The following is a 26,694-nucleotide window of genomic DNA, read 5'->3' as shown; positions in this document are numbered from 1 at the left end:
CAATTTGTTAATAAAAGCAGGTATTCATTACCACTCTGGCTGGACGGGTTGAATGTAGCAACTGTATAATTACCTTGTGTGTCTCAGTTGATATTAATAGATTAAAATAGTCCAGAATCTAATTAAAGGCGACTATCTTTGCCCTCACTTGTTTAATTGAATATCTTATACTGGAAGTTGACACAACCTTAAAATTTATTTTTTGAATGTCAGTCTTACTGAATTTCTTTAAACAAATAGCGTGAAGTACAGATTGTTTTCAGGAGGAATAAAATTTGCCAACTTTGTTGCAAAAGTTATTCTCAGAAGTAACATAAGCTTGGATATATTTCCTGCAGATTTTCTTTCCCTTTCTGTTGAGTTCTGTGTTTTAATTCTGTTGGTCTGTTACGTAAATGTGCCTAATAAGTTAGTGGTTATTTGTGTTCCTTTTGTAGATGAGATAAAGAGAAATGCAGAGTCTGTGTCAACTGTTTGCAATAATCCAGAGGTCATGCCGCAGTTATCCAAGTTTGTACCTGCATTGCACTTTGCTTTGGATAAAATTCGAAAGGAGCTGCCTTGTAGCTTAAAGAATTCAACTATAGATGCTGCATTTGAAAATAATCTAATTGGTTACTTAAAGAATTCACAAGGAAAAGAGGCTTGTGTGGAAAATGGAAATCCTGCTCAATTTGTCATTCCTACTTACGAGGAAAAAAGGTTCTCTTCAACCAGGCAAAAGAGGTCAAATTTATCAAGAATCTTGCGCTCTTACTTCTTTCACCCTGTTCGCTATCAGTTTGAAGTTTCCAAAGCTATTGGGATGTTAGACCAATATCCAATCTCTGAAACTGAGTTACTGAGCTCACCTGCTACGTGTTTTGGAGAGGAGCAAAAATTTGAGAATCCTGTGCCAGAGGTTGCTGCTCAGGAGCCTCTGAATCCTCAAATGAGCAACATCGTAGCTGATGGTAACTTTGTGATGCCTTCTGATAATATGGCTGATTATGATCCTGATAAAATTCAAGAGCTTATTGACTTGATCTACAGCAGGAAAAGGTATGGTCCAGGAGAAACTAATATAATGAATATTGAAGGACTTGCACATTGTATATCTGACAAAAATAACCTTGGAATAAAGAGAAAATTGGAATCTGTTACTGAGAGAAGCAACAAGCACATGAAGACCACTCAAGGTAATAGAACACAGCATTTAAGTATTAGTTTAATGTTAAATTTCATGCAGTGTTATAGGTAGTTTGTTTGGTTATCAACTTAATTTGTAAGGATAAGTAATATGGATGTAGGTCCGACCTATGGGATGAAAACTGTCTTCACTGATTAAGAATTCTGTTTTGAAATGGATTTGCTAGTTTCAAAACCAGTTACTTAACATGAGGATAACAAGCATTCAGCATGACTCATGGTAATTTGGTTTGATATTATGACTTCATAAGGATCGTATACATGTAAAAATAACTATCATAGAGCCATGTAGCACAGAAACAGCCCTCCAATTTAACCAGCTTGAACTGGTCAGACATCCCAATCTGACCTAGTCCCACCTGCCAGCATGTGGCTCATATCCCTCCAAACCCTTCCTATTCATATATCCATCCAGTTGCCTTTTAAATGTTGTAATTCTGCATGCCTCCATCACTTCCTCATTCCATATACGCACCACTCTCTGTGGGAAAACGTTACCTCTAGGTCCTTTTTAAATCTTGACCCTCTCACCATAAACTTATGCCCTTTAGTTTTGGACTTGCCCACCTTACGACAAAGACCTTGGCTATTTACCTTATCCGACTTTATAAACCTTAATCAAGTCATCCCTTTGCTTCTTACACTCCAGGAAAAAAAGTCCCCAGCCTATTCAGCCACTTCCTATAACTCAGATTCTCTAATCCCAGAAACTTCTTTGTAAATTTTTTCTGCACTCTCTCAAGTTTAACAAAATCTTTCCGATAGAAGGACAACCAGAATTGTACGCAGTATACTAAAAGTGGCCTCACCAATGTCATGTACAGCTGCAATGTGAGGTCCCTGTGTAATGTTCTGACCAGCGAAGACAAGTGTGCCAAATGCAGCCTTCACCACCCTGTCTACCTGCCACTCCACTTTCAAGGAACTGTGGACCTACATCCTTAGGTCTCTGTTTGGCGACAATCCCTAGTGCCCTAATCTGAAAATTTGGAAATACAACCAGAAAGTGCTTGGAATACCCAGGTCGGGCACAACACCGAAGAGAGAAACCACTAACATTTCAGGTCTGTGATCCTTTTTCAGACTTGAAACATTAGCTACACACTCCATTAGAGAGAAGCAATTAGTTACATATAGCTTGAGTGGCATCACTGTTAGCAATGGGTCAAGGTGAGATGGTACACATATTGAACCCGTGCTGTTGGGCTAATTCTGCATTACACGAGCCACATCCCTTGGTTGTCATATTGTTTAAACAGTAGATGATACGCTGACTTGAAAACAATATTGTCCTTGTCAGTGCCAGTGAATCGAAGTAGCCTTGATGGAGGGCCATTAACCTGAGGTCTTTAACGTTAAAGTTTATTGTCCTACCTGGGAAAGCTTTCTAGTACAATGCCAGCAATTTTCTGTGTTGGAAATTGTGAGCAATTTTTTTCCTACCATGGGATTCTTGCCTTTTCTTCTCATCTTATATGGGTGTAGTGAATGAATAATCAAGATTGCTGGAGTTGCGGATCCTGTGCAATGGAACATCCCAACATTTACTAGATGTTCTGTTCAAGGAAATCGAGTGATGAAGAATAGAACTGCATCCTAATCTTGAAACACTTCATAAGCTTTCTTTTACAGAAATAAGCATTGGAAACATGTAATTCCAAACCCAACATGAATATTTTGGATGTCTTTGAGGCATAAGCTTTTAACCTAAGACAGCAACTGTTCAGGTCATTTACTGAAACATCAGAAGATAAAATTACAGTAGTCTTCAAAGTTCTGTTTCCTTATGTTTATTTCCATCCAATGCTTTAACTGGGCACTGGGTCTTATCCAGCCTGTGTTTAGATCTGTGGTCTAAAATGCATCTCTCCTGATCTGCCAAAGAAGCCCTTTGAAATATTAGCTGGTTGTATATTCCCTGTTTGCTGAAGTTTTGTTATCAGGCTTGATAATTGTATGTGAGTTTCCAACTCCACAGTGTGCAGGTTCTACTGATGGTGTAAATCAACTGGATGATGAAAGCTATTTCATGCTTTCTGGGATTGCGTGCTAACTGATTTTGGTGCCTTTCGAATGGGAGGGGAAATATCTTAACCAGTTCAGACTATCATTTTTGTCTGATCATGGTTTCATGAAATAGAAGTGATGGAGAAACTCAGCAGATCTGGCTGCATCTGTGGAGAGAGAAACAGTTAACAATTTGAGTCCAATGTGACTGTTTTTTGTAAAACCAAGTTTCATGAAATTGGTCAACCTGTGTAACTCGGGTATTGCCTGTAACTACTTGAAATCAGTGTTTTTGATCTGTCTTTTTAAAAAGATTCTGTCCGTGAAAGTACCAAGTATTAAAATGGCTAGTAGGATTCAAAATATGTTGGCTTTTTATATTTTAAATCATTGTAACAGTACATATAGTTAAATTCACAATTAATGTACAATTAAAATCAGCCTCTTTGTTTTAAAAAGATAATTTCTTTGCAGGGTCAGTGGCAGTTGATGAATCGAGGTTATCTGAAACTGATCAAATAATAAATGGGCTTGGTTTTAATGAATCTGACTTAAGGCAACGTGAGCCTACGACGACATTTGCCCCAGATACTGAAAAGCTCGTTGGCTTGTTGCTTGGTATATTCAAATCGTCAAATTGTCAGAGCACTGGCTCAGAAGTTCCATTAAACCAGGATGCAAGAATGCCAGTTTGTTCCAGTGGTGGTGATCTACAAAACAAGAATTTGGATTACTTTTGGGACCCAAGTAACAGCTTGATTAATGAGAAAGAACAACTGAATCAGAAAAACATCAGTCACACACCACACACTGAAGCAGCAAATCAAGATCACACTCAGGAAGCCTTTATTCCTGTCTTTGAGCAAGAAAGTCCAAGATTATGTGGAAGTGGTTCAGGTTTAGCATATGTTGATGATATTCATTTCAGAATAAAAACGAAGGACCAACCTTCTGGAGAACGTTCACTGCAGTACAATTTGAGAGCAGAGTACCCAGAGGTAAGGCTTACTAGTCTGATTCTTTTAGTTGCCTATGCTTGAAACTGTATGAATTAAGGGATTAATTTGACAAACTGGATTTTGTAGTGAGTAGTAAATTGGCAAGGGTTTTTTGTCAGTGACTTCTTCAGAGGTTACTTTGCAATCTCCATGGTGAAATTTCCAGTTATTGTTGGCAGATTAAATCTCTTGCCAAGTCAGGGGAATGTCTTGCAGTGGAGAAGCATTAATACTGTCAAGCATGTAGAGCAATCATAGTGAAACATTCACATGGAAATTAGGACATTAAAACCATTGAATCTTTTTCCCTTCAGTTGAAAATTTTAGATCATGAAATAAAGGTCAACAGTTGGCTAATGATTGAAACTAAAATTTAGCAAAATGTTTAAGATAATTTTTTGTTTTAAAAAGTTTTATTGTGGAACATTCCCAAACCAAAGTTAGTGAAATGATATCTCATTCAACAAAGTGTACTTCTTTACAAGGATGTTTTTCAGTGAAATTGCAAGTGTAGACATGGGCATTTCTCTCAAATCAGGATGGCAATAAGGATTGCAATCTGTGGGAAAAGTTACAGTGCATCATTGTCTCATTGACTGCAGCTTTCCAGATTTCTTCTTTTAACTGCTCATATGCCAACTGCAGAGTTGCTGTCTGTTTCAATGGCTTAATGATGGGGAATGCTATCATTTTTGCCACTATCACAGAAATTCTGGATAATTCAATAAGCAAAGTAACATTACTTTACAATGGGGTTTTCTGACTGTTATTAAGTTGTTGATACAAATTTGAGACTGGGTGAGATGAGAAAGGAAGCAAGTGCATTTGTATCATATTTAATTTGTATGATTTAATGTTTCAAATCACTGCCATCACTGAAAGGATTACATACCTGTACGTTACTATATTGATATCTTTAAAAGTCAGAAATCTTTTATCAGAAACTTTAGGTGCCAACTTCCAGAACCATTAGACCTGCTAGCTGGTTGTTACACTGGGAAGCATTTTATCATTAATCCTAAAGTTTGCACAAATGTGCAAAGCAATAAATGGTTTCACCTGGGTCATTAGCAGATAACAAATTGCAAAAGCTTTAACACAGCAAACCAATCTGAAACCTGCCTACAAGGATGGAAAAGCAGAAGCGATGAGTAATTTCAGAAGGAATTTAGAAGAGCAATGAAGAATATTTACAGTACAGTGGGTATAGTCTGGCTGATAACACTGATGAAACCTACAGGGCCTGCATGAATTCAGTTGACCTAAAGGCAGTCACCTCTGTTATGATTCAATTTTTTAAATAGACTGTTCAATAATGCCATTAAATAAGATGTTGCATCAGCCTAGTGCGGGCAAAAGCAAAATGATGCAGGTTGCAGTATTGAGTTTGATAACTGCCCTGTTAGGGTGATCAAACGGAATGTTATGATCCTTTCAAGCATCATTCGTTTAACTGAAACAAACTAATGGTTCCATGGAATTACAGCATGTCTCTCTCTTCTAATTTGGCACAACAAGTTCTGACTCTGGAAAACAGTTAAATATATTAGTGTGGGACTCTAAAGTTGTGTGCTGTTCTCTTCAGTGCCATTAGTTGCTTCAATTGCAGTTTTTCTTTCAAGGGTTCACTATAGTTACCCTGAAGAACACATTTTTTGCTCTGAAAATCCTGTTAATGCCGAATTTGTTTTTGTAATTGACCAGTCAGTTCCCTTTGTCTTTACATGTACTTTTTAGGGAAATCTACACATCCAGTGGAAATCGTGAATGAGTGGTGATTGATAGTTAGTTTGACTCATACGAACACATGAAGTATAAACAATATAATTATTTAAAGCCTTACTTTGGATTATTTCCTCAAACCTTTTGATGAAAAATGAAGTGCTAAATTGCTAGTGTGGAATGTTAAGTTTTTCCAGAAAAGAATAAGGCCATTCACAACACTCAAAAATAAATAGGTGTCAGCATTTAATCCAGATCGCTGAATTTGTTTTTGTGCTCATGTATCTCTTGCTAAGGAACAGAGCATTGGAAGTATAGGAAGTTGTAGTCCATGCACCACAAATGCGTCCCTTGAACAGCTGTACAGCAAGAAGATAACCACCTCAGGTTGCACCAGTGATAGTGAAATCAACTGGAAACTTATTCCCATAACCGGTAAGATGTTGTCTAATTGATAGTTGAAAAATACTGTGCAGTGATTGTTTGTTTGTAACTTCAAACTTGAAGGCATTAAATGTTTAATATAGGAGAGGCAGTTATTAAAAAAAATTATATATCTTTTAGTTTTTTGTCCTTCCCAGATTTCGAAACTACTTGATTAATCTGTGGACTTGTCTTTATAATAATTTTTCTTCTCTCTGTTCAGATAGTTAACTACTTGAAACAGAAATTATAAAAGTTAATATAATTTGTATTCAGTTGATTGACATTAATGTTCCACCATCTTATGACGAGCTCCATTGATTTGAGTTAGATAGATGAAGGTAATGCGTCTCTTTTGACTGTAACTAGATTGTCATACTGCTTGCCATTAGGGCTTTCTTTAAAATTTACTGCATTGTGGCAAAGGTTTTGAAAAAGTGAGGCGGTTTTTCGATGTTGAGTGCATTAAGTTAGAAATCCTCATGAAACAGTATAGATGCTGTCTCCCACTCCAGTGTATTCATTGGAGTGTTGATTTTAAAATTGTGGAATCCTCTGATGGCGTTCTGGTTGAATAACATCAAGCCTTAGAGTTACTAGAACGCCTCGTGTCTAGTTTATAGGATGTACGATAATAGCTGTCTTCGTTTGTAGATATGAAATCACGGATTGAACAACTGTTCTATTTACCACCAGAGGATTCATGTCCTGAAGATCCACGTGTCATAAATCGCCAGTCGAACATTAGTCATCAGTCGCCCATTGATTCTGAAGCTGGAGCAAGCAATGTTCTAAAGGATTTCAAGTCGGATTTTGCAACTTATGAAACCAATGGCCATCCATTTGATCTGAAGGGTGACTCTGCTTCAGCAATTGAAAATACTGTTCTATCAGAATACAGCAAATTCTCAGATAAAATGAAACAGTTGCTTAAGAAAGAAAAGGTCCAATATGGCCATGACAACAAAAAACCAATATTTCTTGTTCCACAAAAGGTCCCAGCACTATCCAGGTATTCAAATGTCCAGTCACATCAAGTTTCTGTCCAAAATTATGTAAATAAATTACGCAAGAGGATGAACAGTGTAATTGCTGATGCTTGCTCTGACTTAACTTGCACAAAATTGAATCTTCATCCATCATCGTCCCCAAAGGTAGCTCAGAAAATGCAAAAAGAGATTGTAACCTGTAATAGAGTCGCACAAGAACTACTCCCATCCACACGTTCTCAGTTAAATACTTCAGTGTGCACAACAGAAGAATCTGTTCACTGCAAAAACACCGTTTATGAAGAAGCGATTCCCTGTGAAAAAATTCAAGGACCTGAAAAAGATCCAAAAACTGGTGTCTCCCTGTCTGAGAGTGTAGTGCAATCACAGCAAACTTCTGGGCACACTAGCTCAGTCAATGATTCCAGTTACATGGCAGGGGAGGACAAAAGATTGTCACCAGAGAAAACCCCAGGCTTGGGAAACCAACAGGAGATGGTGCAACCATCGCAAGAACCCAGTGGGACTGTAGGGCTTCCTGGAGCACAACCATGTTTAACCAACTTAATTCAGCAATTAAACCCTGAAGTATTTTGCAGCTTAGTTGAAATTATTAAGGATGTTCAGAAGAACACCGTGAAGTTTTACATTTATGAAGTGGAGAAGACTTCTGTTTGTGCAGAAATAAAGGTACAATGACACTCATAAATGACAATTGAACTGAACTTGGTTCTTGTATGTTTTCAGTAAATCAGAGGGAATGTTGAATTTTAACTGAATGTTGAACCATTCGGAGTTTCACAGGAAGAATTTATTTCTGTTTGTATCATGGGTATGCAAAATGGTACAGAGCCTTGATCTGACCCTACCTAAAGCACTGCACTTAATTTGGGATATGACAACTGAACAAGGGTTGTAGTGCACGATCACTCTAATGATGCCAGCACTTAAACGGTTAAGTTGAAAGGATTGGTTGTAAATGGATATGAGCTTGTTCACTGAGCCAAAAGGTTCAGTTTTGGATGTTTTGTCATCATACTAGGTAACATAATCAGTGAGCCTCCAGTGAAGAGTTGGTGTTATGTCCCGTTTTCTATTTGTGTTTAGTTTTCTTTGGGTTGGTGATATCCTTTCCAGTTCTTTTTCTCAGGGGATGGTAGATGGGGTCCAAATCAATGTGTTTGTTGATAAGAGTTCCGGTTGTAATGTCATGCATCTAGAAATTCTCGTGTCTCTCTCTCTCTTTGGCTTGACCTAGAATGGATGTGTTGCCCCAGTCAAAGTGGTGTCCTCCTTTTGTCTGTATGTAAGAATACTAATGATGGTGGGTCATATCTTTTGGTGGCTAGTTGATGTTCATGTATTCTGGTGGCTGTTTGTCCAATGTGATGTTTGTTACAGTCCTTGCAAGATATTTTGTAAATAACATAATTGTTTTGCATGTTGTCTGTATAGGGTCTTTGAAGTTCATTAGCTGCTGTTTTAGTGTGTTGGTGGGTTTGTGGGCTACCATGATGTCAAGAGGTCTGAGTGGTCGGGCAATCATTTCAGTGCAAGTTGATGTAGGGTAAAGTGGTTAGGATTTCTGGACACATTTCGTCTGTTTATTTGGGTTTGTTGCTGAGAAATGGATGTACTGTATTTATTGGGTAACCTTCTTGAATATATTGTATAGGTGGCTTTCTTCTGCTCTTCGTAGTTCCTCGGTGCTGCAGTATTTGGTAGCTTGATGAAGTAATGTCCTAATGCAGCTTCATTTGTGGGTGTTGAGATGATTGCTTCTGTAGTTAAGTATTTGGTCTGTATGTGTTGTTTTCCTGTAGACGCTGGTTTGAAGTTCCCCATTGACTGCTCTACTGTGATATCTAGGAATGGCATTAGGACGTTATTCCAGAACTCTATCAACAAACACATTGATTTGGTTCCCATCTACCATCCTCTGAGAAAAAGAACCAGAAATAACATCACCAAACTAAACACAAATTGTAAGCAGGACATAACACCAGAGCTTTACCAGAGGCTCACTGATGATGTTACCTAGTATGGTAACAAAACATGTGAAACTGAAATTTCCAGCTCAGTGAGCTAGCTCACATCCAGAACCTCAACCTGAGCTACAAATATTTTCAAAGCTTGCTAATTGCTTGTAAATACTTGGTTTATATTACCAAACAATATTAACTTGACATAAGTGCATGCTACCTCACACTATTGTTGTGATATTGAGATGCACTGACCTGCTGTGTTGTTGATTATTAGAATATTAGAAACTACTTCCTTCCCCTTAACATGCTGGTCTTCTCCATCTTATCTGTGTAATCCTGGGTTTGACAGAGTCTTTCCTGGAGAGAACCAGTTTGGGAGGTCATGGGTCTATAAAATACTCCAACGACTTTAATACAATCAGATATTAAGTCCTTATTTGAGGATTTAGTTTTGAAGTTAGAAGAAAATTGAGGAACCTCTGTCCTTCATGTGACATGGAAGGGGAAATAAGTTACTTCATCTATGTTCCCTTTCAGTTTTACAGTTGGGAATGTCTTTGTTCTGTTTTTCTAACAGTATTGTCAGATATATTCATGTTTTTTGTAATATTTTATGTAAGTAGGAATAAGGAAGTTATAATATTCGAGCATATTTTACAAATTTCATTTTTAGAGGGATGGATAATAGATAATTATAATACCAAGACAGGCTGATAAGCAGTTTTGAGAAGTCTAATTTAATAACTGTGCCCTCTGTTTTTGTGACCAGTACAGATACACTGGTGTTAATGTAAAAGCATGTTTAACATAGACTGAAGAAGTGAAAGAATAGGTGGGAGGGATATGCTCACGAGTTGTTTTAAATGGAATTTCAGTTTTAAAATGTTCTAAATTGTGACACACTTTGTGAATGATTCATTAATTCTGAATGATGCAGGAATATTTGACCGGATTGGGTAATAAGGAGTGTCATCCAGAGGAGTTTTTGAAAAAGAAAGATGGTTCGATGGATAAATTACTGATTATAATTCAAAATGAAGACATTGCATCTCACATTCACAAGGTGAAGACATCATTCTTCAAATCTTCCTTTGCATTTGATTGAGTATTTTCTACTCTCCTGAAGTTCAACCAAATATAAATAATTTCCAGAAATATATATATACTGCAAAAAAAGTAATTTCCTGCAGCTTTGAGATATTGAACTTATTGCAGGAAGTTACTTTTGTCATGTCTGTAAATAATGTCATGCTTGTACTATACATTTCGATATAAATGTATCTGTTTACTTAAGAGTACAAAATTTGAAAGGAATTTTCTGGATTTAGTGGAATTTATTGGTATATATTTCCAAGACAGTTTTGAATGTAGTCTGGTGATATGTTGCTTTGAGCACACTTTTTGAGAGGGAGTCAAGTGCTTCCAAAACATCATCATGGGTGTGACCCAATTTAATGTTTCAGACTTGGTGTGACCACAGGTGAAGATTTCAGCAATACCTGAGGTAGGGAGTGGGATTTCTTTTTAGAGGGGCTTCAGGTGGAACAGTAGTGATGAAAGAAGTTTGGAGTACCCCATTTCACTCTTGTTTAACCCTTCTCCATTTCTCCTCCTTTAACCCACCCTATATCCATCTCCTTCAGTACCACCTCCTCCCTCCCTCTCTCATGAGAAGTTGATGAAAAGGCAGGCAGAGGCCATCCAACTTTTCACAGGCTTTCTAAAGCAGCAGGATAAAGCCTCAGTGATGAGTTAATACTGATAAAAGGAAAAGTCAGCATTTAGAGGTTTTACAGCTGAGGTCCGTGCTGCCTCCAAAATCTCACCTGGGTGTCATGACCTAAAATTTGGGAAACCCTCAAGTAAAGTTTAGTACAAATGAGGAAGTACTATATTGGTGCAGTGTTAGCCCAAAGGTAAAGCTTAGCCTAATTTAACGAGTTGAAACTTGCAGTGACACTCATCTACTTGTCTGCACCGACTTCTTCGGTGGATTTAGGCAGCATTTGTACTAACTAAGATATTTCAGATTTGCTTTTCGACTTGGTGTGAATGTGGAGGTATCAGCACTTGCAGCTGAGGAGTACATTTATTTGAAAGGTTTAATTTACCTTAATTGCAGGTGCCATCTTTGATATCTTTAAAGAAGTTGTCCCGTGTCAGTTTTGCTGGAGTAGATAGCTTGGATGATGTACAGAATCACACTTACAATGAACTGTTCGTATCTGGTGGATTTATGGTGTCAGATGAAACAGTCCTAAATCCAGAATGTGTTACTGTTGGTAAGTGATCTGCTCCAGCTCAATGTTTCCTGGCAGTTTTAATAACTCTGCCATTTCATTGTTGGACATTGTTAAGAGTTTAGACAATCTTCTAATTTCAAATTAGAAAATAAAGAATTATGAATGGTTCTGTCTTGTTAATACATCCGTTTTTAAGTTTTGAAATGAAGGATGTGAGTCATTCCTTCTCCTCTTCGCTCTGTTTAGCTCTCTACCCCCAACTTTCAATGTCTTAGTTAACATGTCTTGAGAATCAGAATCCTCTTACTCTGCTTATTAAGATCTAGGCTCACAATGTGATGGTTTATTGAAGTTCCAAATACAGTATTATTTGTGTTTGGCATAAGTATTATTGTACTTGTTGAACAATATAAAACAATTTTTCCAGAAAAACTTCAGATATTCCTGGACTTCCTTAAAGATTTGAGTACTCCTGATAGTAAGTGGGTCTGGAAAGTTCATTGCAAAATGCACAAAAAGTTGAAGGAGCTGGCAAGGTCAGTGTGTTGTCTTATTTAATTTTATTGAATAGTAACAAATCAGTCATAATCTATTGCAGATATCATTGTTGAATATTGATTAAAGTTGACTTTTGGTACATAGATCTCAATAATATAAAGGTCATGTTCACAATTTTCAATAATATACATTTCCTACATGAATTTGCATGGATATTGACCATCCATGCTCGTGTGAGCTGTTTCCTCCCCACTTCCATTTGCTGTTTGAATAAGTTGCCCTCTTTAGACTGCTAATCCTTCATGGCCTTCCTTAGTCTGCAAACAGCAGAGCACTATTTCTTGGTCTTTATCATGAACTGGCATTTGAAATGTAAGTAGACGAGGTTTTCCCCCAGAATATTTGTTACTTTTTGTAAAGGATTTTCTGGAATGTTCCAGAGAGGCTTGTTAGGGAATATTGCAGATTCCCAATACAGTCACTTCTAAATTATGTGGGAAACTGAACTGTTGTGTTCTGGTCAAATATGATGGAAATTCTTGTTACTGAAAGTGCAGAGGGTTAAGTAATCACTTCTTACCTACAGCAAGACAGATTTCTTATTGCTTTTCTTCTACACATCTGAAACATTTCTTCTTTCTGGTTTTATTTCTCTTGACTTTTCCTTGCCCCTAACCTTGCCTACTTTAATCCTTGACTGTTACCTCAGATTTACAGAATAAGCCTCTGGGTTCTGGGCTTGAATCCCTCCCTGAGACACCCGGCTAGACCATAGTCGCTGGTTGGGTGTCTTGACTGCCCTGCCCACCACTATTGCTACCAAGTACCTCCCAACCTCAGAGACTAAAACCAGGAAAATTTAAATGTTTTATTATTAACGTTAAAGTACTTCAACAAAACGTAAAAGAAGAATATTGTAATATATAATGTAGAAAACAGCGCAACAGGGTGGAGCCAGAAAAGATGTTGCTCTTAGGTAGGGACATGATTTCAGAGCAAGGGCAGGTTATTTGGGACTAAGGTGCCCAGTGGGTTCACTGAGGATGGTGAAGGCTGTAAATGGACTGCTTCTCCTGTTTCACAGTTTCTATAACCAAGTAAATTTGAATGTAAATCTGACTAAACAGCTTGTGACTTTCCACAATTAACATGCCATCTTTCCCAAACTGTACAATTCGTGATATTTTATCCTGTAAGGTCGGACTGTTTATGACTGCACACAATTATTGATATAAAAATAAAAATTACCGAGCACTAAATGGGATTGAATTATTTTTCTAATGGGATATATAGACCACTGAAACTGAAGATCTGTACAAGTTTTATTGAGGAGATGCTGTCTTTGTTAGTATAAATATCTTGCATGATTCTGTTATTGGTGTGAACTGATTCAGATGTTCAAATCGTAATGGTACTTAGAAGCTTTTTGCTGTGTACTGTGAATAATAAAACTATTTTTGTTTACAGAACAAATACAGCAGCTTTCAATATTCTATCACTGCTGAATAAATATCAGAAGTGTAATTTAGTCGAAGTTCTGTCTTACCATGATTGTGACTCCAGATCACGAAACACTATTGAATTAGACTGTTTAGTTAAACTGCAAGCTCAAACAATACAGCACAGACATGCAGTGTTCCTGACTGGTAAGTATTGAATTCCAGCTACAATGTAATTTTCACCTTTTGTACATATAGATTATAAATTAATCTACTTTTGGGGTTGTACTTTCAGAGAAAAATATGGAGCCTCTCTTCAATTACTCAGAATGTGGAGTAGTCGTGGCCAGTATTGATGATCTTGTGAAAAACTTCAAAAATCTTATTGGCTATCATAGTTCCAGCATGGAAGATAAACAGCTGTTAGGATTAGGATCTCAAGATGGCCCGCAAGGCAAGTGAAATGTACTGGAAATTTATTTTAATATTTCAGGGAATTGTTGAATGAAATCTTAATAAGTTAATACTCAGACTTGTATTGCTTAAAATTTACATGAACAAACTCAATTTTGACTGCTTGAATTTGCTGAAGGCAAAATCAAATCATAAATATGAAGGAGAAAGATTTAGAATAGTTGCAAAATCAAGATGTTGTGTAGTGCATTTTCATATTTACTCAAAAAATGAGATGCAATAAATGTCAAACTAATTTCAGTAATATCAATTTTATTAGAAAGATGCAGGAATGCTGAGGATTGTTATCAATGAATTATGTGGAAATCCATTGAGCTAAGAAGTTTTACATTAATCACACCTTAGATACCGTGTTCAGTTTTGATCAGGCTACAAAAGCATGGTTTAATTAAAATAGAGAAAACTGGAAGACAGATCCTGCACATGATAAAAATTGGAAAGCTTCGAAAATTAATTTTCTAATTCCATATTCTGAATGTAGTCAATTTCAAAACATTACATATCTCTAAGGCAGAGCAATTATATGCAAAAACAAAACTGAGTGAAACTGCTAAAACTTAAAAATTACCTGGAAATTTTTTTATCACCTCTGGTTTAAGAAGCTAATCTAAACTAGAAAAAATTATTCTAATTTTTATTTAAATGCTACTTGCTGTCTAATTGAAGAAATTACTTTGGCGCACTGTACTTCATCAAACAATTGAAAACTAAATCAATTAACACGATTGCTCAAAGACTGTTCAGAAGGGCAGATGTTGATTTGTGGATTCTTCCCTTTTGGTCACAATCCATTATTATTGCCCCTGTAAAGTCAAGCCAGTGATTTCTGTCACATGGCATTGTGGAATTGGTCCTGTTTACTTTGTGCCCAACAATGCATCCTTGCACACACTGAGGATATAGTCTTTTAGAAACAAATAAGTTGTTTTACTACCTGGCTGTTACGTTCTATTGGTATCCACTTATCTTACTAAAATGGAAATTTTCAATGTTGTAATTTTGTTTTAAAGAGTTCTTCCAGATCAGATTTTGTCCTGAATGATTTGCCATATTTTCATCAGTAATTTATCATGGCTAGGTACGTTTTCTTCTAATTCACTGGAGTTGGCAGAAGTGGAAAGAACCGAAGGAAATAATGAAGAGGAAGATATGTCATTGGACTCTGAAGATAATTCACCACAGATAGAAATCTGTAGTGAAAAATCTGAAGATATAAATGTTGCTAATAGCTCTCAAACTGAGGTACAGGGAACAAAAGGTGTGCTGATCCATTCAGAGGAGTCTGCACAACAGGCATCAGGTGTTCAGATCACCCCATCAGTGGATATCACTTCTGAAGTGCCATCAAATGATATTCCTACTTCTACTTTGCAGTTGGTCAAAGGAGATAAAGATTCCAAAAGAGGAGAAGGATTTGCATATAACAGTACTCCATTTTATTCCCATTCAAATGTTGAATCAGATTACAGGAATTTTAATGTAATTACCCATCAGAGTTTTCTAACAAGTGGATTTGGGCAATCATATATTCCTCCTTTAAACCAGAACAGCCAGGACGCCAATAGTTATTTTTCATCAGAGTACAATCAAAACTTACCTTATAAGAACAACTGGAAAAATTCCTGGAATGCTGGTGGTGCATCAAATTTGTCTTACCAGCAGAAACAACATCAGCAGAGGTATCACTAAATTCCAAGTCTGAACTGTTTTTTGTGGTGATTTTTGAACTGTACATAATACGTTTCTAGACACTCGTGTCCTTGTGCTGTGGTGCTGAAAGGACTTATTCAGACGCATACCATACATATGTTGGTTATAGTGACTTTTGTTTGAGATGGAAACCATTACATTTGTTCCTCTTCTGTTTAAATAACTACAGTTTTTTGCTGTTTTCTACTTAAAATGATTTAAGACCTTTTTGTTCTACAGTTGCTTTTTCTTAGAAACAAGCTTTTTTAAATTCCTGAACCACATTTCTGTTCTTGAATTAAGATGTCAGTTATATTCTTTCTTAGACAAGAAATTCAGATCTGGCTGTTAGAATTATCAAGGTCTGAAACTTTAGTACATCTGTACTGTAAGCACTTCTTTGAAGCATGTTACATTGATGGGCAATCAGTTTGTATGTAAACTTAAGTATGATTATTGGCGGTTCGATCCATTACATGTTGGCAGTCTTGATCTATGTTAAGAAAAATCCAAAATGTATCTTGATGGGCCTTTTTGGTTAAAGACACTTTTAATTTTTCAGAAAAATGCCACAAAATTCTTCTCACGTGGTTAATCTTTTGATACATTTAATTTATTTTGTACAAATGTTCCATGAACCAGTTTTTTTTTTTTAATTCAAGTTGTGCGGTTGCTGTTTGGTAATGGTATTTTATTTAAGGCCTTACAGCAGACACTGGACTGCTTGTGAACTAAACATATTCATATACCTCATTTTCAAGTGTAGAGCCTATTTTGCCACTTGTTCAATTGAGCATTAAACAAAACACTTGCATACAGATTACTTGAGGATACTTGTGTATGTGTGTAAATATATAAATATATATATATATATATATATATATGAGAGAGAGAATAAAACTGTTTTTCTTACACTGTTGTATATTAAAAATTAGACCTGTCAAATTAGTCTGGGCAATTTGTTTTCTTGATTTTTTAATTGTTGTGTGAATTTTGGCAAAGTAACTGAGTCAAAGAGTGATTGCTGTGTAGATGATGACTTGATCCCACAAAGGATGTATGAGTATTCCAGGTGAAATATATGTTCTATCCTACTTGTGATAGTCTCATCCAGAAAACCATTGCCGTACTTTCACATGGGCCATTTGGCTATACTGTCTTAGTGTACTATTGAATTCCTCACTTGCTTAATCAAGCTAAAATGATTAGTTACTGAAAAGCATCTCACTCCTACAATTACTAGAGCAGATAAATACTATAGAGCTCCCATAAAGTCTGATAATTGATGATTAATGTACTTTGGTCTCCTATTTCCAATGCAGGTCCAAAATTCAGCAGCCAATAGAGCTCTTCATCCATCACACCATCCTCTGACTTGTTCTCACATTGAACTACGTCTCTTTAAATTCCACTCAATTCCTCAAAGTTTTTTTAAACATGCACTCATAGGATGTGCAGATTGGCTGGGCCAGTGTTTATTACCCATCCCTAGTTGCCCTTAAAGTGGTGATGCCTTGAAGCATTGCAGTCCATGGGCTGTCGGTAAATGATCAATGCCGTTTAGGGAGGGAGTTTCAGGGGGAATAAAAAATGCATACGGCTTACATGCCTTTTTAATAGGGGTGAGGAAGAACAGACATGATGCAGTCAATTTCTGACATTATTGAATTCAATACTGACACTTCCAATGCTGTAAACTTGCCTAAGTAGAAATGTGGTGGTGTTCCTTCAACTTGCATTATGCTTGTTTGGAACATTGCAGCAGACCCAGAACAGAAATATTAACATGACAGCAAGATGACAAATAATTGGGAGGCCAGAGATGTTCTGCAAATGGTCACCTAATCTATATGTATTCTCACCGATGTAAAGGAGAATTAATTGTAAACAGCCAATGCAGTAGCCTAGATTGTAAGAAATGAAATGCTGCTTTACCTGAAATGTGCATTTGGGGCCTTTGAGGTGTTGAATGGCAAGTATTACACCTTGTGCAATTGAATGAAAAGTTGATGAAGTGAAGTAGTTTTTTTTTACTTCATTCATGGGATGAAGACATCACTGGTCATGCCAGAGTCAATCACGTTGCTGTGGGTTTGGAGTCACATGTAGGTCAGACCAGGTAAGGATGTTAGTGAACCAGATAGGTTTTCCCTGACAATCGACAATAGTTTCATGGTTATCATTGGACTCTAAATTCCAGATCCTCACTGAATTCAAATTCGAACCCAAGGCCCCAGAACATTACTGGGTCTCTGGGTTAACAATCTAGCGATAATACCACTAGGCCATCACCCCTCTGTTCAAAGTGAATGGAGGATTGGATCAGAGTGTCACAAAGGGAACAGTCCCTGCACATCAACTCCTAAACAGAGGGGAAGATGTGTTTATGGGTGTCAGAAACTTGGAGAATGGAACAGAATCCTTATAGGAAGGGAGTGAGGAAGTGTAGTTGAGGTCAATGGAAGAGTTGCTGGACAGCCGAGTCAAGAAAAGGAAGAATGAGATGGACCAGGCAAAGCTGAGAGAAGAATGAAATTGGATGCAAAACTGGTGAATTTTTCCAATTCTACATGAGAACAAGTGCTAATGACATTAATGTATTGGAAAGCATTTTTGGTGGGGTCCTGAAAAGGACTGGAACAAGTAATGTTCCACATATCCCACAAAGAGCTAGGACCTACATTCAGGCCCATGGCAACACCTTTAACTTGGAGGAAATAAGGAGAAGTTGTTCAAAGTGAGAACAAGCTCAGCCAGGCAAAGGAGGGTGAATAAAGACTCTGCAGGCCTGTTTTCAGGAAATAAGTGTCATCAGAAGTACTGACAACACTGATAGGCTAGCAGGTGATCAAGAGCCTTCTTTAGCCAGACTCATCCTTGAAGACACTCAGGGCCACCCTGCACCCAATTGTACACCCTATACCTAATCTTTTCCTACATCCCTCAGCTGATACCATTAGAGTTAAGTCAGTGATATCACTGAATGGTAGTATGGTCTTGAGAAGTTAAGTATTTATTATTTGGACTGGTATTCAACCAACAGGAGGATACAAAAACAAGCACTGTTTGTAATTTTGCCATCTACACCATCTTCAGAAAATTTGGATAAATGGCTATCCAAATAGCTTGTTCAAAATGCTTTCACGATAGGTCTTTTTTCAGCAACATTCATATTCTACATTACCAAAAAATTTCACCTGGCTCTGAGGAAAATTTGCAAGGCTACTAATCTAAGTAGGAGAAAGTGAGGACTGCAGATGCTGGAGATCAGAGCTGAAAATATGTTGCTGGAAAAGCACAGCAGGTCAGCTGAAGAAGGGCTCATGCCCAAAACGTCGATTCTCCTGCTGTTTGGATGCTGCCTGACCTGCTGCGCTTTTCCAGCAACACATTTTCAGTACTAATTTAAGTAACATATATTCCAAAGAGTAAATGATTGTTCAGTGGAGGTGTTAACATGGGTAATGTACCAGTTAAAGTTAGACCAGACAGGTTGACTGACCAAGACATTGCCCTGAGAAATGAGCCAGTTTCATATTCTGTTGAGTTCAAACTTGAGACGTGTGTGTGTGTATTAATATGTAGCATCCAGTACATATGTACCACACCTCCTCTTCACAATATGATGTTTGTCACCAACAGGATGTTGTCATCAAGCCAAAAACACATTCCTACACTCTAATACTCCATTTGATGGGCAGAATGTGAGTGATCCAATGTATGCATATTTCCTAAAGACTGGCGGATTGCATCAAACAGCACATCTGACTATTCATAACAAGCTCCCAAACTGACTACACTTGCTAAACTTAACATTAGATGTGATTCTGCAATTGGGCACATTTGTAGGTGATCATGTATGTGAAGAATTGCACAGACAACCAATTTAGGATTAACAGACTCATTGTGCTCTTGCATGTCTTCTTTACGATCTAAATTATTACCATCCTCGTGAATGGCATTAATTTAATTTTAGATTAGATTACATTACAGTATGGAAACAGGCCCTTCGGCCCAAGCCCACACCGACCCACCGAAGCGCAACCCACCCATACCCCTACATTTACCCCTACGGGCAATTTAGTATGGCCAATTCACCTGACCTGCACATCTTTGGACTGTGGGAGGAAACCGGAGCACCCGGAGGAAACCCACGCAGACACGGGGAGAACGTGCAAACTCCACACAGTCAGTCGCCTGAGGCGGGAATTGAACCCGGGTCTCTGGCGCTGTGAGGCAGCAGTGCTAACCACTGGGCCACTGTGCCGCCCATATGTTTTTGCTTAAATTTCCTCCAAATAAATGCATTAATGTACTGGAATTTCTAGCAGCATGTAAACACATTACACTGGAGTGAGAACATAATTTAAAATGCTTTAACTATTACTGCAGAGAACTTGATCTCTCATAGTGACACGCAAGGCCTCAAGCACAAATGCAGAGGGAATAAACAATACTACTTCTCTGGACAAAGCATTAAACAAATAATTGATCTATAATAAAGGTTAAAGAATTACTGTTGCAATCCCTTTCATTTTAAAGATCATGAGCAGAATTTATTTCACTCTGTTGAAAATGAAAACAGTGCTTTTACATAAATAAAATCTATAATTGAATCAGACAATATCGAAGTCTCCCTTAAATGTAAACTTTTAAAATTGATTGCTAACACAAATTTAATGGTGTTCCATAAAAACTTGATGCTTTCTAGCTAACCCAAACTAATTTCTCAGCATTTTGCTCCTGAACTTTACGATGTAATTAGCTACTGGAAAGCAGAGGCATCTGACCCTATTTGATTTGGCTGTTTATCTTCTCACATGATGCAAACATTTGTCAGCCCTTAAATTCAGGAGTCAACTTAAACAAATTGTGGGAGACTAAAATTTTCTTTGCTAATGTATTTTCATACGCTCTTTATCCAGAGTACAAAGCTAATAATGTATCGTGATGACAAAACCATCATCAGTTCATGAAAGCAATCTGCACAATTTTGGGTAAATAAAAATTGGGCAAAAAAATACAACCCTGCCAGTATTGTTTGTATCCTGACAACTGAACATAGTTGGGAGTAACAATACCTCTCACCACTGCTTTTAAATCGGAAAAACGTAGCCCAAAGAAACCTGAAGCTACATCATTTTCAAATGCAATGAAATTGCAAAGCAATCTGGCATTTGAATCAATAAATGATGTGCAATCAGACAGTGGCTAATCTGTTTGGTCTGTAGGTACTGGGTAATGGTCAACACCACTGCAAGTAAATTATTGGATATGGAATACTTTGGAACATCCAAGGTGTTTAATGAGATGTTTTTCTTCTGTGCACAACTAAGCATCACCTGGCCATGGATGCATCTTTTCCATGTTAATATTTAAACTTTGTAGATAACACAAACAAAACAAAAATAGTAACCAACAATCATTTCTAAAGGGCTACAACTGCCTAGTGCTATCACTGATCAGCTCAGATTAATCAAATTTGAGTTTAATATTTTCCAGACTTGGGTTGGTCAGCTGGCAAGAGGGAGATGCTTCAAAGTGATCCTACATTTTGAGGTGGTACTGAATACTGTTCATCTTCATGTGCAGGACTGGATGTTAGACCAGTTTCCAGTTCCCTTTGTTTCTGCATTAGGCCCTATAAAACAAATAAAATTGATTTCAGGCTATTGTGGTTTTTGAATATTAGTATTTTAAAATGCACAGTCTACATTTAAATACTTGCACCTCTTCATATTTGCATTGGTACTTGATTTCCAAAAAAAATGTAGCATCTAAAGATCACTATTATTCTTAATTCAGCACAACCCCTACTAAAGTGGCATTCTCAGAAACTATACTTCTTTCATTTGCAGTTTATATTTGGTACCACATGCATTCAGTTATCTGACTCACTTGCCTTCTCGATCAAGACTGTCACTCATTATCTTTGTCTGACATAATCAACCAGCATACATCCTGGCCAGAAATATCTGATCTTTTCATCAATTTTTCCAAAAGCAGTCACGTTTAATGTTTTAGTAGCATTTTGCTTTCATCTGTATGCCTGTTATTGAATGTTGTATTGTTTCTCATGCAGTACTCCTCGAGTATCACAAATAACACTAAATTTAAAAAATCATGAAACTACCTTTTTGTTAAAACGACATCAGAAGCATATATGCAGAAGAACTTCCAGTTTAGCATTGTTTTACCATTTCACAAGGTTACTTACAATCCAGGCCATTTTATTTTATGAAGCTCCCTTCTTTTTGCAGCTCAAAGAAGACCTGTCTAAAACTGTACCCTGTACCAGGGAGGGGACTGAGCTACAATTTGTGGAAGGTGGAGATAGGGAGACATTAGTCTGTGTCAAGTTGAAGTACAAAAACTTATAGGACTGGGAAGCCACTACAGACACCAATCAAGATGGCAGCTACATATTTGGTTTGGCATGAAGCAAAGAATCAATAGTTTGCAAGAAGCAAGACTACTTGTATACAAATTTTAAAATTTATATAATGTATCAGAATCAATTTATGGATTAAGTATTACCTGGCGAAGCTCAGAAAGACCTTTGAGAATAGCTTGTTGTCGTTCCCTGTTTCTCACCAAATCAGGGTTCAGGAGAGGATCTCTTGAATGGTCTGAGTTATAGTTTTGCTGATGAAAGTGATCTGAACCGAAACAAAAGATGAAACAGAAAATTTGGATATATTTGTTAAAACAGGACTTACACAGTTTCCTAGATTCACATCTATCATCTTAACGATGACTACATGCATTCATCTATCTGTAAGTATTAACCCACAAAACATTTTCCAATTTACGTATGTTCTAAAATAGAAAAGATCGAACAGTGCATGGTTTGTTAAACAGGATTTCTTTCAAGATCCAGAATTTACTGCAAGTCACAGCGAACATTTTAAGAGATCTGCTGAAAAAATACTATTTTAGGACATTAAGCCAAGGGAAAGACTTCAAACCATAGTAGTTTTAAGAATGAAACAAATTGAGAAATAGAAGCCAGGGCTATAGCAGATATCTGTGCCCAGAGGTACAATGTTCACCACTTTTTAAACGAGCTCCCTAAGTGAAAAACAAGGCTACATAAATACCATTGAAATGTTTGTATTGTGGGTCATTTGTTGAAGGCCTTGACAGTGGTGCATCAGGATCCAAATGGTACACCTCATCTGTGCGCACATAAGGAACAAAGTTTGATGATGGTGGTCTGTCATTGTCTGATTCATTAGCAAATAGAGCCTTTTGGCACCATTCGCCTGCATTCATGTTTGGAATTGAATGGAGCTCCTTCTGCTCTATTTGGAGAGGTTTGTTCCTCAGTGCAGGAACTGGTGGAGATATACACCTACAGAAAAAAAGTCTTCCATTAAACCTCCATTTCTTATTGAATTATGCTTGCAAAATTGTTTTTATTCTAGTACTTCTCAAAACTCTTTCAAAATGGTATTTGTTTAGATATGATTTAAATTTCTTAGGAAAATGTAATACCATCTTAATCCAACATTGTTAATTTCTTTCATATATTTCTTAAACTTCTTGGAGATAGAATCATGCAGCATTTAGAAAAAAAATTAACTTGGCATAAATCACAAAAATATCGATTGCAACAAAGACATATGTTCATCTAATGTTATCCTAGTAGCTGTGTTTATCGAGTTTGTTGGCGCCTCAGAACTTGCCTGATATTGCCTATAAATATCTAAATTACTTACCCCCTAAAACCTTAAGTAAACTGTAAGTAACCAATTAATGCAAATAGGTTCATCTTTGTGAAGTAATCTGACAATTTAAAGATAATGCAGGGGTTGAGAAAGGTGGATGAAAGATCAAATGGATACAGTCGATAAATATATGTGGAAGCAAAAGTGTGTTTTCAGATGATGTCATGAAGGAGCAGTTATTAGATAAGATGTAGAAAGGTGCCAAAAATATCGGTAATATTGCATGATTAGAAAGAAAAGCCACAGCAGGTGGCTATGACAGCAGAGATAAGATGCAATGGCTCTAGTGCATTCCTACACTGTTGGACAATATGGGTCTGGGTGCGTTGCAGGTCGGTGTGGACTTGTTGGGCCGTAGGGCCTGTTTCCACACTAAGTAATCTAATCTAATATGGAGAATCACTGGAAGAAGATGATGTGTTCAACTGTGTCAAAGGCTGCAGCCAGGTATAAAGGGATAGTTTACCTTTCTCAATCATGTGTGATTTGTTATTTGTGACTTTGACAGGAGTCTTTTCAATACTATGACAGAGAGAGGAGTCTTAATGGGTAAATTCAAACACAGAGTTTCAGGAAACAGAGGAACTGATCTGCAACATTAAAGGCCCTGAATGGGCTGATGAGAGGAAAGGGGGATGGAGTGGCATTTTACAAGAATGGGATAAAAGGTTAGCTGTTGAGAAGATCTGAAGGACAGGGAAACATAATCATCAATAATATCAGTTAAGGATTCAAGGAGGTAAGTTAAATAGTCAACAGTTCATGAGAAATAGTGTGGATTTGGTGGCAGTGGGGGGATGGTGGTTTGGAACTCATGAAGAAAATAAGCTCAGAGGGAGCACAAGGGCAGATTGGAAAGAAACTAAAGTAGGATGTCGGTTGAGGAATACCATAGGGAAGAACCTTCAAAGAAGTTTGTCCTGGTAAGAAAGAAGGGGAAGTGGCACATGCAGCTGGTTAAATGTTCTCAATCTGAGTGTTGAACTAGTCCTTGAGCCTTTTGCACTTTTTTGGAGGTGAGGTTAAAAAAATGGGAAAAGATGTTTAAGTCAGCAATTAGCAGTAAAGAAAAAAACAGAATTATCTTTTAATTCTAGGATGACTCTAATATAATGTGCATTTATCTCTCATTTGGCAAATGACAGATAGTAGTTTGTGTCCAACTAGATCAGTGAATAGTTAAATAATGTGTCCTTCATAACAGTAGAAGTTAGAGTTCTTTGGAGTAGAGGTGAGGGTGATACTAAGGGAATGAGTGAGAGGAAGTATATATTTTTATGGTAACTAAGACAATGGTAGAACATTGTGACAGCAAGCTGGGATTCTGAAGTGCAGTTGTTAAGTGGTTGGATTCAGAAGAAAGTGGGTTTGGGAGGGAAAGGGAAATTGGGGCAGAGGTAAGAAAGTCAGCAATTATGGTCCTATGATTTACATGGTGGTAGCAGTAAGATGGGAAGGTTAAGGATGACTGAATATGGAGTTGAAAAGTGTGTTGCTGGAAAAGCGCAGCAGGTCAGGCAGCATCCAAGGAGCAGGAGAATCGACAGATCCTGCCTGACGTGCTGCGCTTTTCCAGCAACACATTTTTCAGCTCTGATCTCCAGCATCTGCAGTCCTCACTTCCTCCTGAATATGGAGTGTCAAGTATGAAAGGAGCATATAAGACAGTGAACTCAGAGGAGAGACAGCACATGACAAATTAAGATGGAAATCAATTTCAGAAAGGATAAGTCACTCAGGACAGAAACTGAAGGAAAAAAGTGAAGAAAGCTCAGTATTTTCATAAGCCAAGATTTTAAATAAGAGGTGAGACATCGGAACAAGTGGAGATGTTCAGAGGAAGAGAGAATTCCAAATGACAGGGAGGATAAATCAAAATATGATTTTGCAGTAAAAGTCACATTGTGACTGACGGCCTGGGACAAATGGTGGCAGATACAGCAAGGGAGTGAAAGGTTCACTGGTGTCCTCACCTCTCAGGCAGAATTCAACTATGGCTAATGTTGATGTAATTGTCCAAAGCAAGTTATTAGAAGTCAAGGGCATTGTTCAGAACTGGACATCATTCTGCAGGGAGATGGGAAAGAGACGCAGTGATAGCAAATCCACAGGTTGACAAAGAAAGAGATGATGTGAACGAGGGGATTGACAATATTCTGCCTGGCAAGTTCACTGAGTGCTTAAGGTAAACTAGAGAATAGAATTGGGCAGTTGGGATTGCTAGTGTAAGGAAATAATGACAATTGCTTCACTGGACCTTCTGGTGGTTGCTCCAGGAAGCACAAAGGGTGACTATAATTAAAAGGAAGTCAAGCTTCTTATGTCAGCAAGAGATGAGAAAAGTCAACAGTACTGAAGGGATGGGATGGGGCCTTGAAAGAACAGAATATCAGACCAGGAAACAGGAAAAGATCTAAGAAGGGTAAAGTGAAAAGTAACCAAAAAGAGGGAAAAGTGGAATTAGAAATGGTCAGCTCAGGTTTGTAGTGGCACACAAATGGATAGATAGAAAATTCATATTACATAGGTCTAGTTATGTAACTCATTATCAGCATCACTATACACTCACCTATACCATGTCAATTATTTGCTCATTTCCCCAATGCAGGAACTTATGTAGCTTTTATAGATTCTTTATTAATTGCAAGTCTTATTTCAAGGGGTACTTTAGTGTGCTTTTACAAAAACTGCTTAGGCCAGTGCTTTCAAGGAGGGACTTCTGGTATTTCTCCTTAACCTTCTCATGACCCAGTTGGGAAAATGTGCTGACAGTTAAGCCCCACTCCTCCTGGAGTCATCACAACAGTTCAAGATTTAATGAAATTACTCAGTGGCCCAGTTTATCTGTCTGTTGGATTAAGGTTAACAAAAAACAAACAGGCAGAAAACTAGCCACCAGGATACATGAACAGCAACTAGCCACAAAAAGACATGATCCTCTCTCACTAGTATCCTCACATACGGATGAGGAAGGACACCACTTTGACTGGGACAACACATCCATCCTAGGTCAAGCCAAACAAAGACACGCACGAGAATTCCTAGAAGCATAGCATTCCAACCAGAACTCTATCAACAAACACATCCAGTTACACCCCATCTACCACCCCCTGAGAAAAGGAACAGGAAGTGATTTCACCACAGGAAATGACATCACCAACCCAAAGAAACCCAAACATATAAATAGAAAGCAGGTATTTTCAGCATTGCTTCGCCTGAGGCCCACTGAAGATGTTATCTAGTAGGGTAACGAAATGTCTGGAAATGAACCTTCCAGCTCAGCAAGCAAACCTACATCCAAAAACATAA

At 37.5% G+C, this 26,694-nt stretch overlaps 2 protein-coding genes across 6 annotated transcripts in view; one reads left to right on the top strand and one right to left on the bottom strand.

Moving 5' to 3' along the window:
• Positions 1 to 16,603, top strand: part of tasora (transcription activation suppressor a) — a 55,779-nt gene extending 39,176 nt beyond the window's left edge. Inside the window, exons 14-23 of one of the 3 annotated variants that reach the window (XM_043708103.1) lie at positions 438 to 1,178; positions 3,670 to 4,193; positions 6,212 to 6,350; positions 7,035 to 8,017; positions 10,250 to 10,375; positions 11,435 to 11,594; positions 11,983 to 12,091; positions 13,521 to 13,699; positions 13,788 to 13,946; positions 15,045 to 16,603. In XM_043708103.1, the coding sequence (XP_043564038.1) occupies positions 438 to 1,178; positions 3,670 to 4,193; positions 6,212 to 6,350; positions 7,035 to 8,017; positions 10,250 to 10,375; positions 11,435 to 11,594; positions 11,983 to 12,091; positions 13,521 to 13,699; positions 13,788 to 13,946; positions 15,045 to 15,655 (3,731 nt within the window). In that variant the 3' untranslated portion in view covers positions 15,656 to 16,603. Of the gene's footprint in view, positions 1 to 437; positions 1,179 to 3,669; positions 4,194 to 6,211; positions 6,351 to 6,992; positions 8,018 to 10,249; positions 10,376 to 11,434; positions 11,595 to 11,982; positions 12,092 to 13,520; positions 13,700 to 13,787; positions 13,958 to 15,044 lie in introns of all 3 variants that reach the window. The other 2 variants (XM_043708102.1, XM_043708104.1) reach the window with 2 other exon arrangements.
• Positions 16,604 to 20,184: 3,581 nt separating this feature from the next.
• ccdc66 (coiled-coil domain containing 66) overlaps positions 20,185 to 26,694 on the bottom strand; it is a 72,951-nt gene continuing 66,441 nt past the window's right edge. For all 3 annotated transcript variants that reach the window (XM_043708098.1, XM_043708099.1, XM_043708100.1), the window contains 3 exons: positions 22,756 to 23,009; positions 22,193 to 22,314; positions 20,185 to 21,296 (listed from right to left, as the gene is read on the bottom strand). In XM_043708098.1, coding sequence (XP_043564033.1) covers positions 21,192 to 21,296; positions 22,193 to 22,314; positions 22,756 to 23,009 — 481 coding nt within the window. In that variant the 3' untranslated portion in view covers positions 20,185 to 21,191. The remainder of the gene's footprint in view (positions 21,297 to 22,192; positions 22,315 to 22,755; positions 23,010 to 26,694) is intronic.

Source organism: Chiloscyllium plagiosum, chromosome 18 (assembly GCF_004010195.1).
Source record: "Chiloscyllium plagiosum isolate BGI_BamShark_2017 chromosome 18, ASM401019v2, whole genome shotgun sequence".
Lineage (NCBI taxonomy): Eukaryota > Metazoa > Chordata > Chondrichthyes > Orectolobiformes > Hemiscylliidae > Chiloscyllium > Chiloscyllium plagiosum.
Note: the sequence above shows the minus strand (reverse complement) of the source record. Positions and strands in the feature narration are given on the sequence as shown.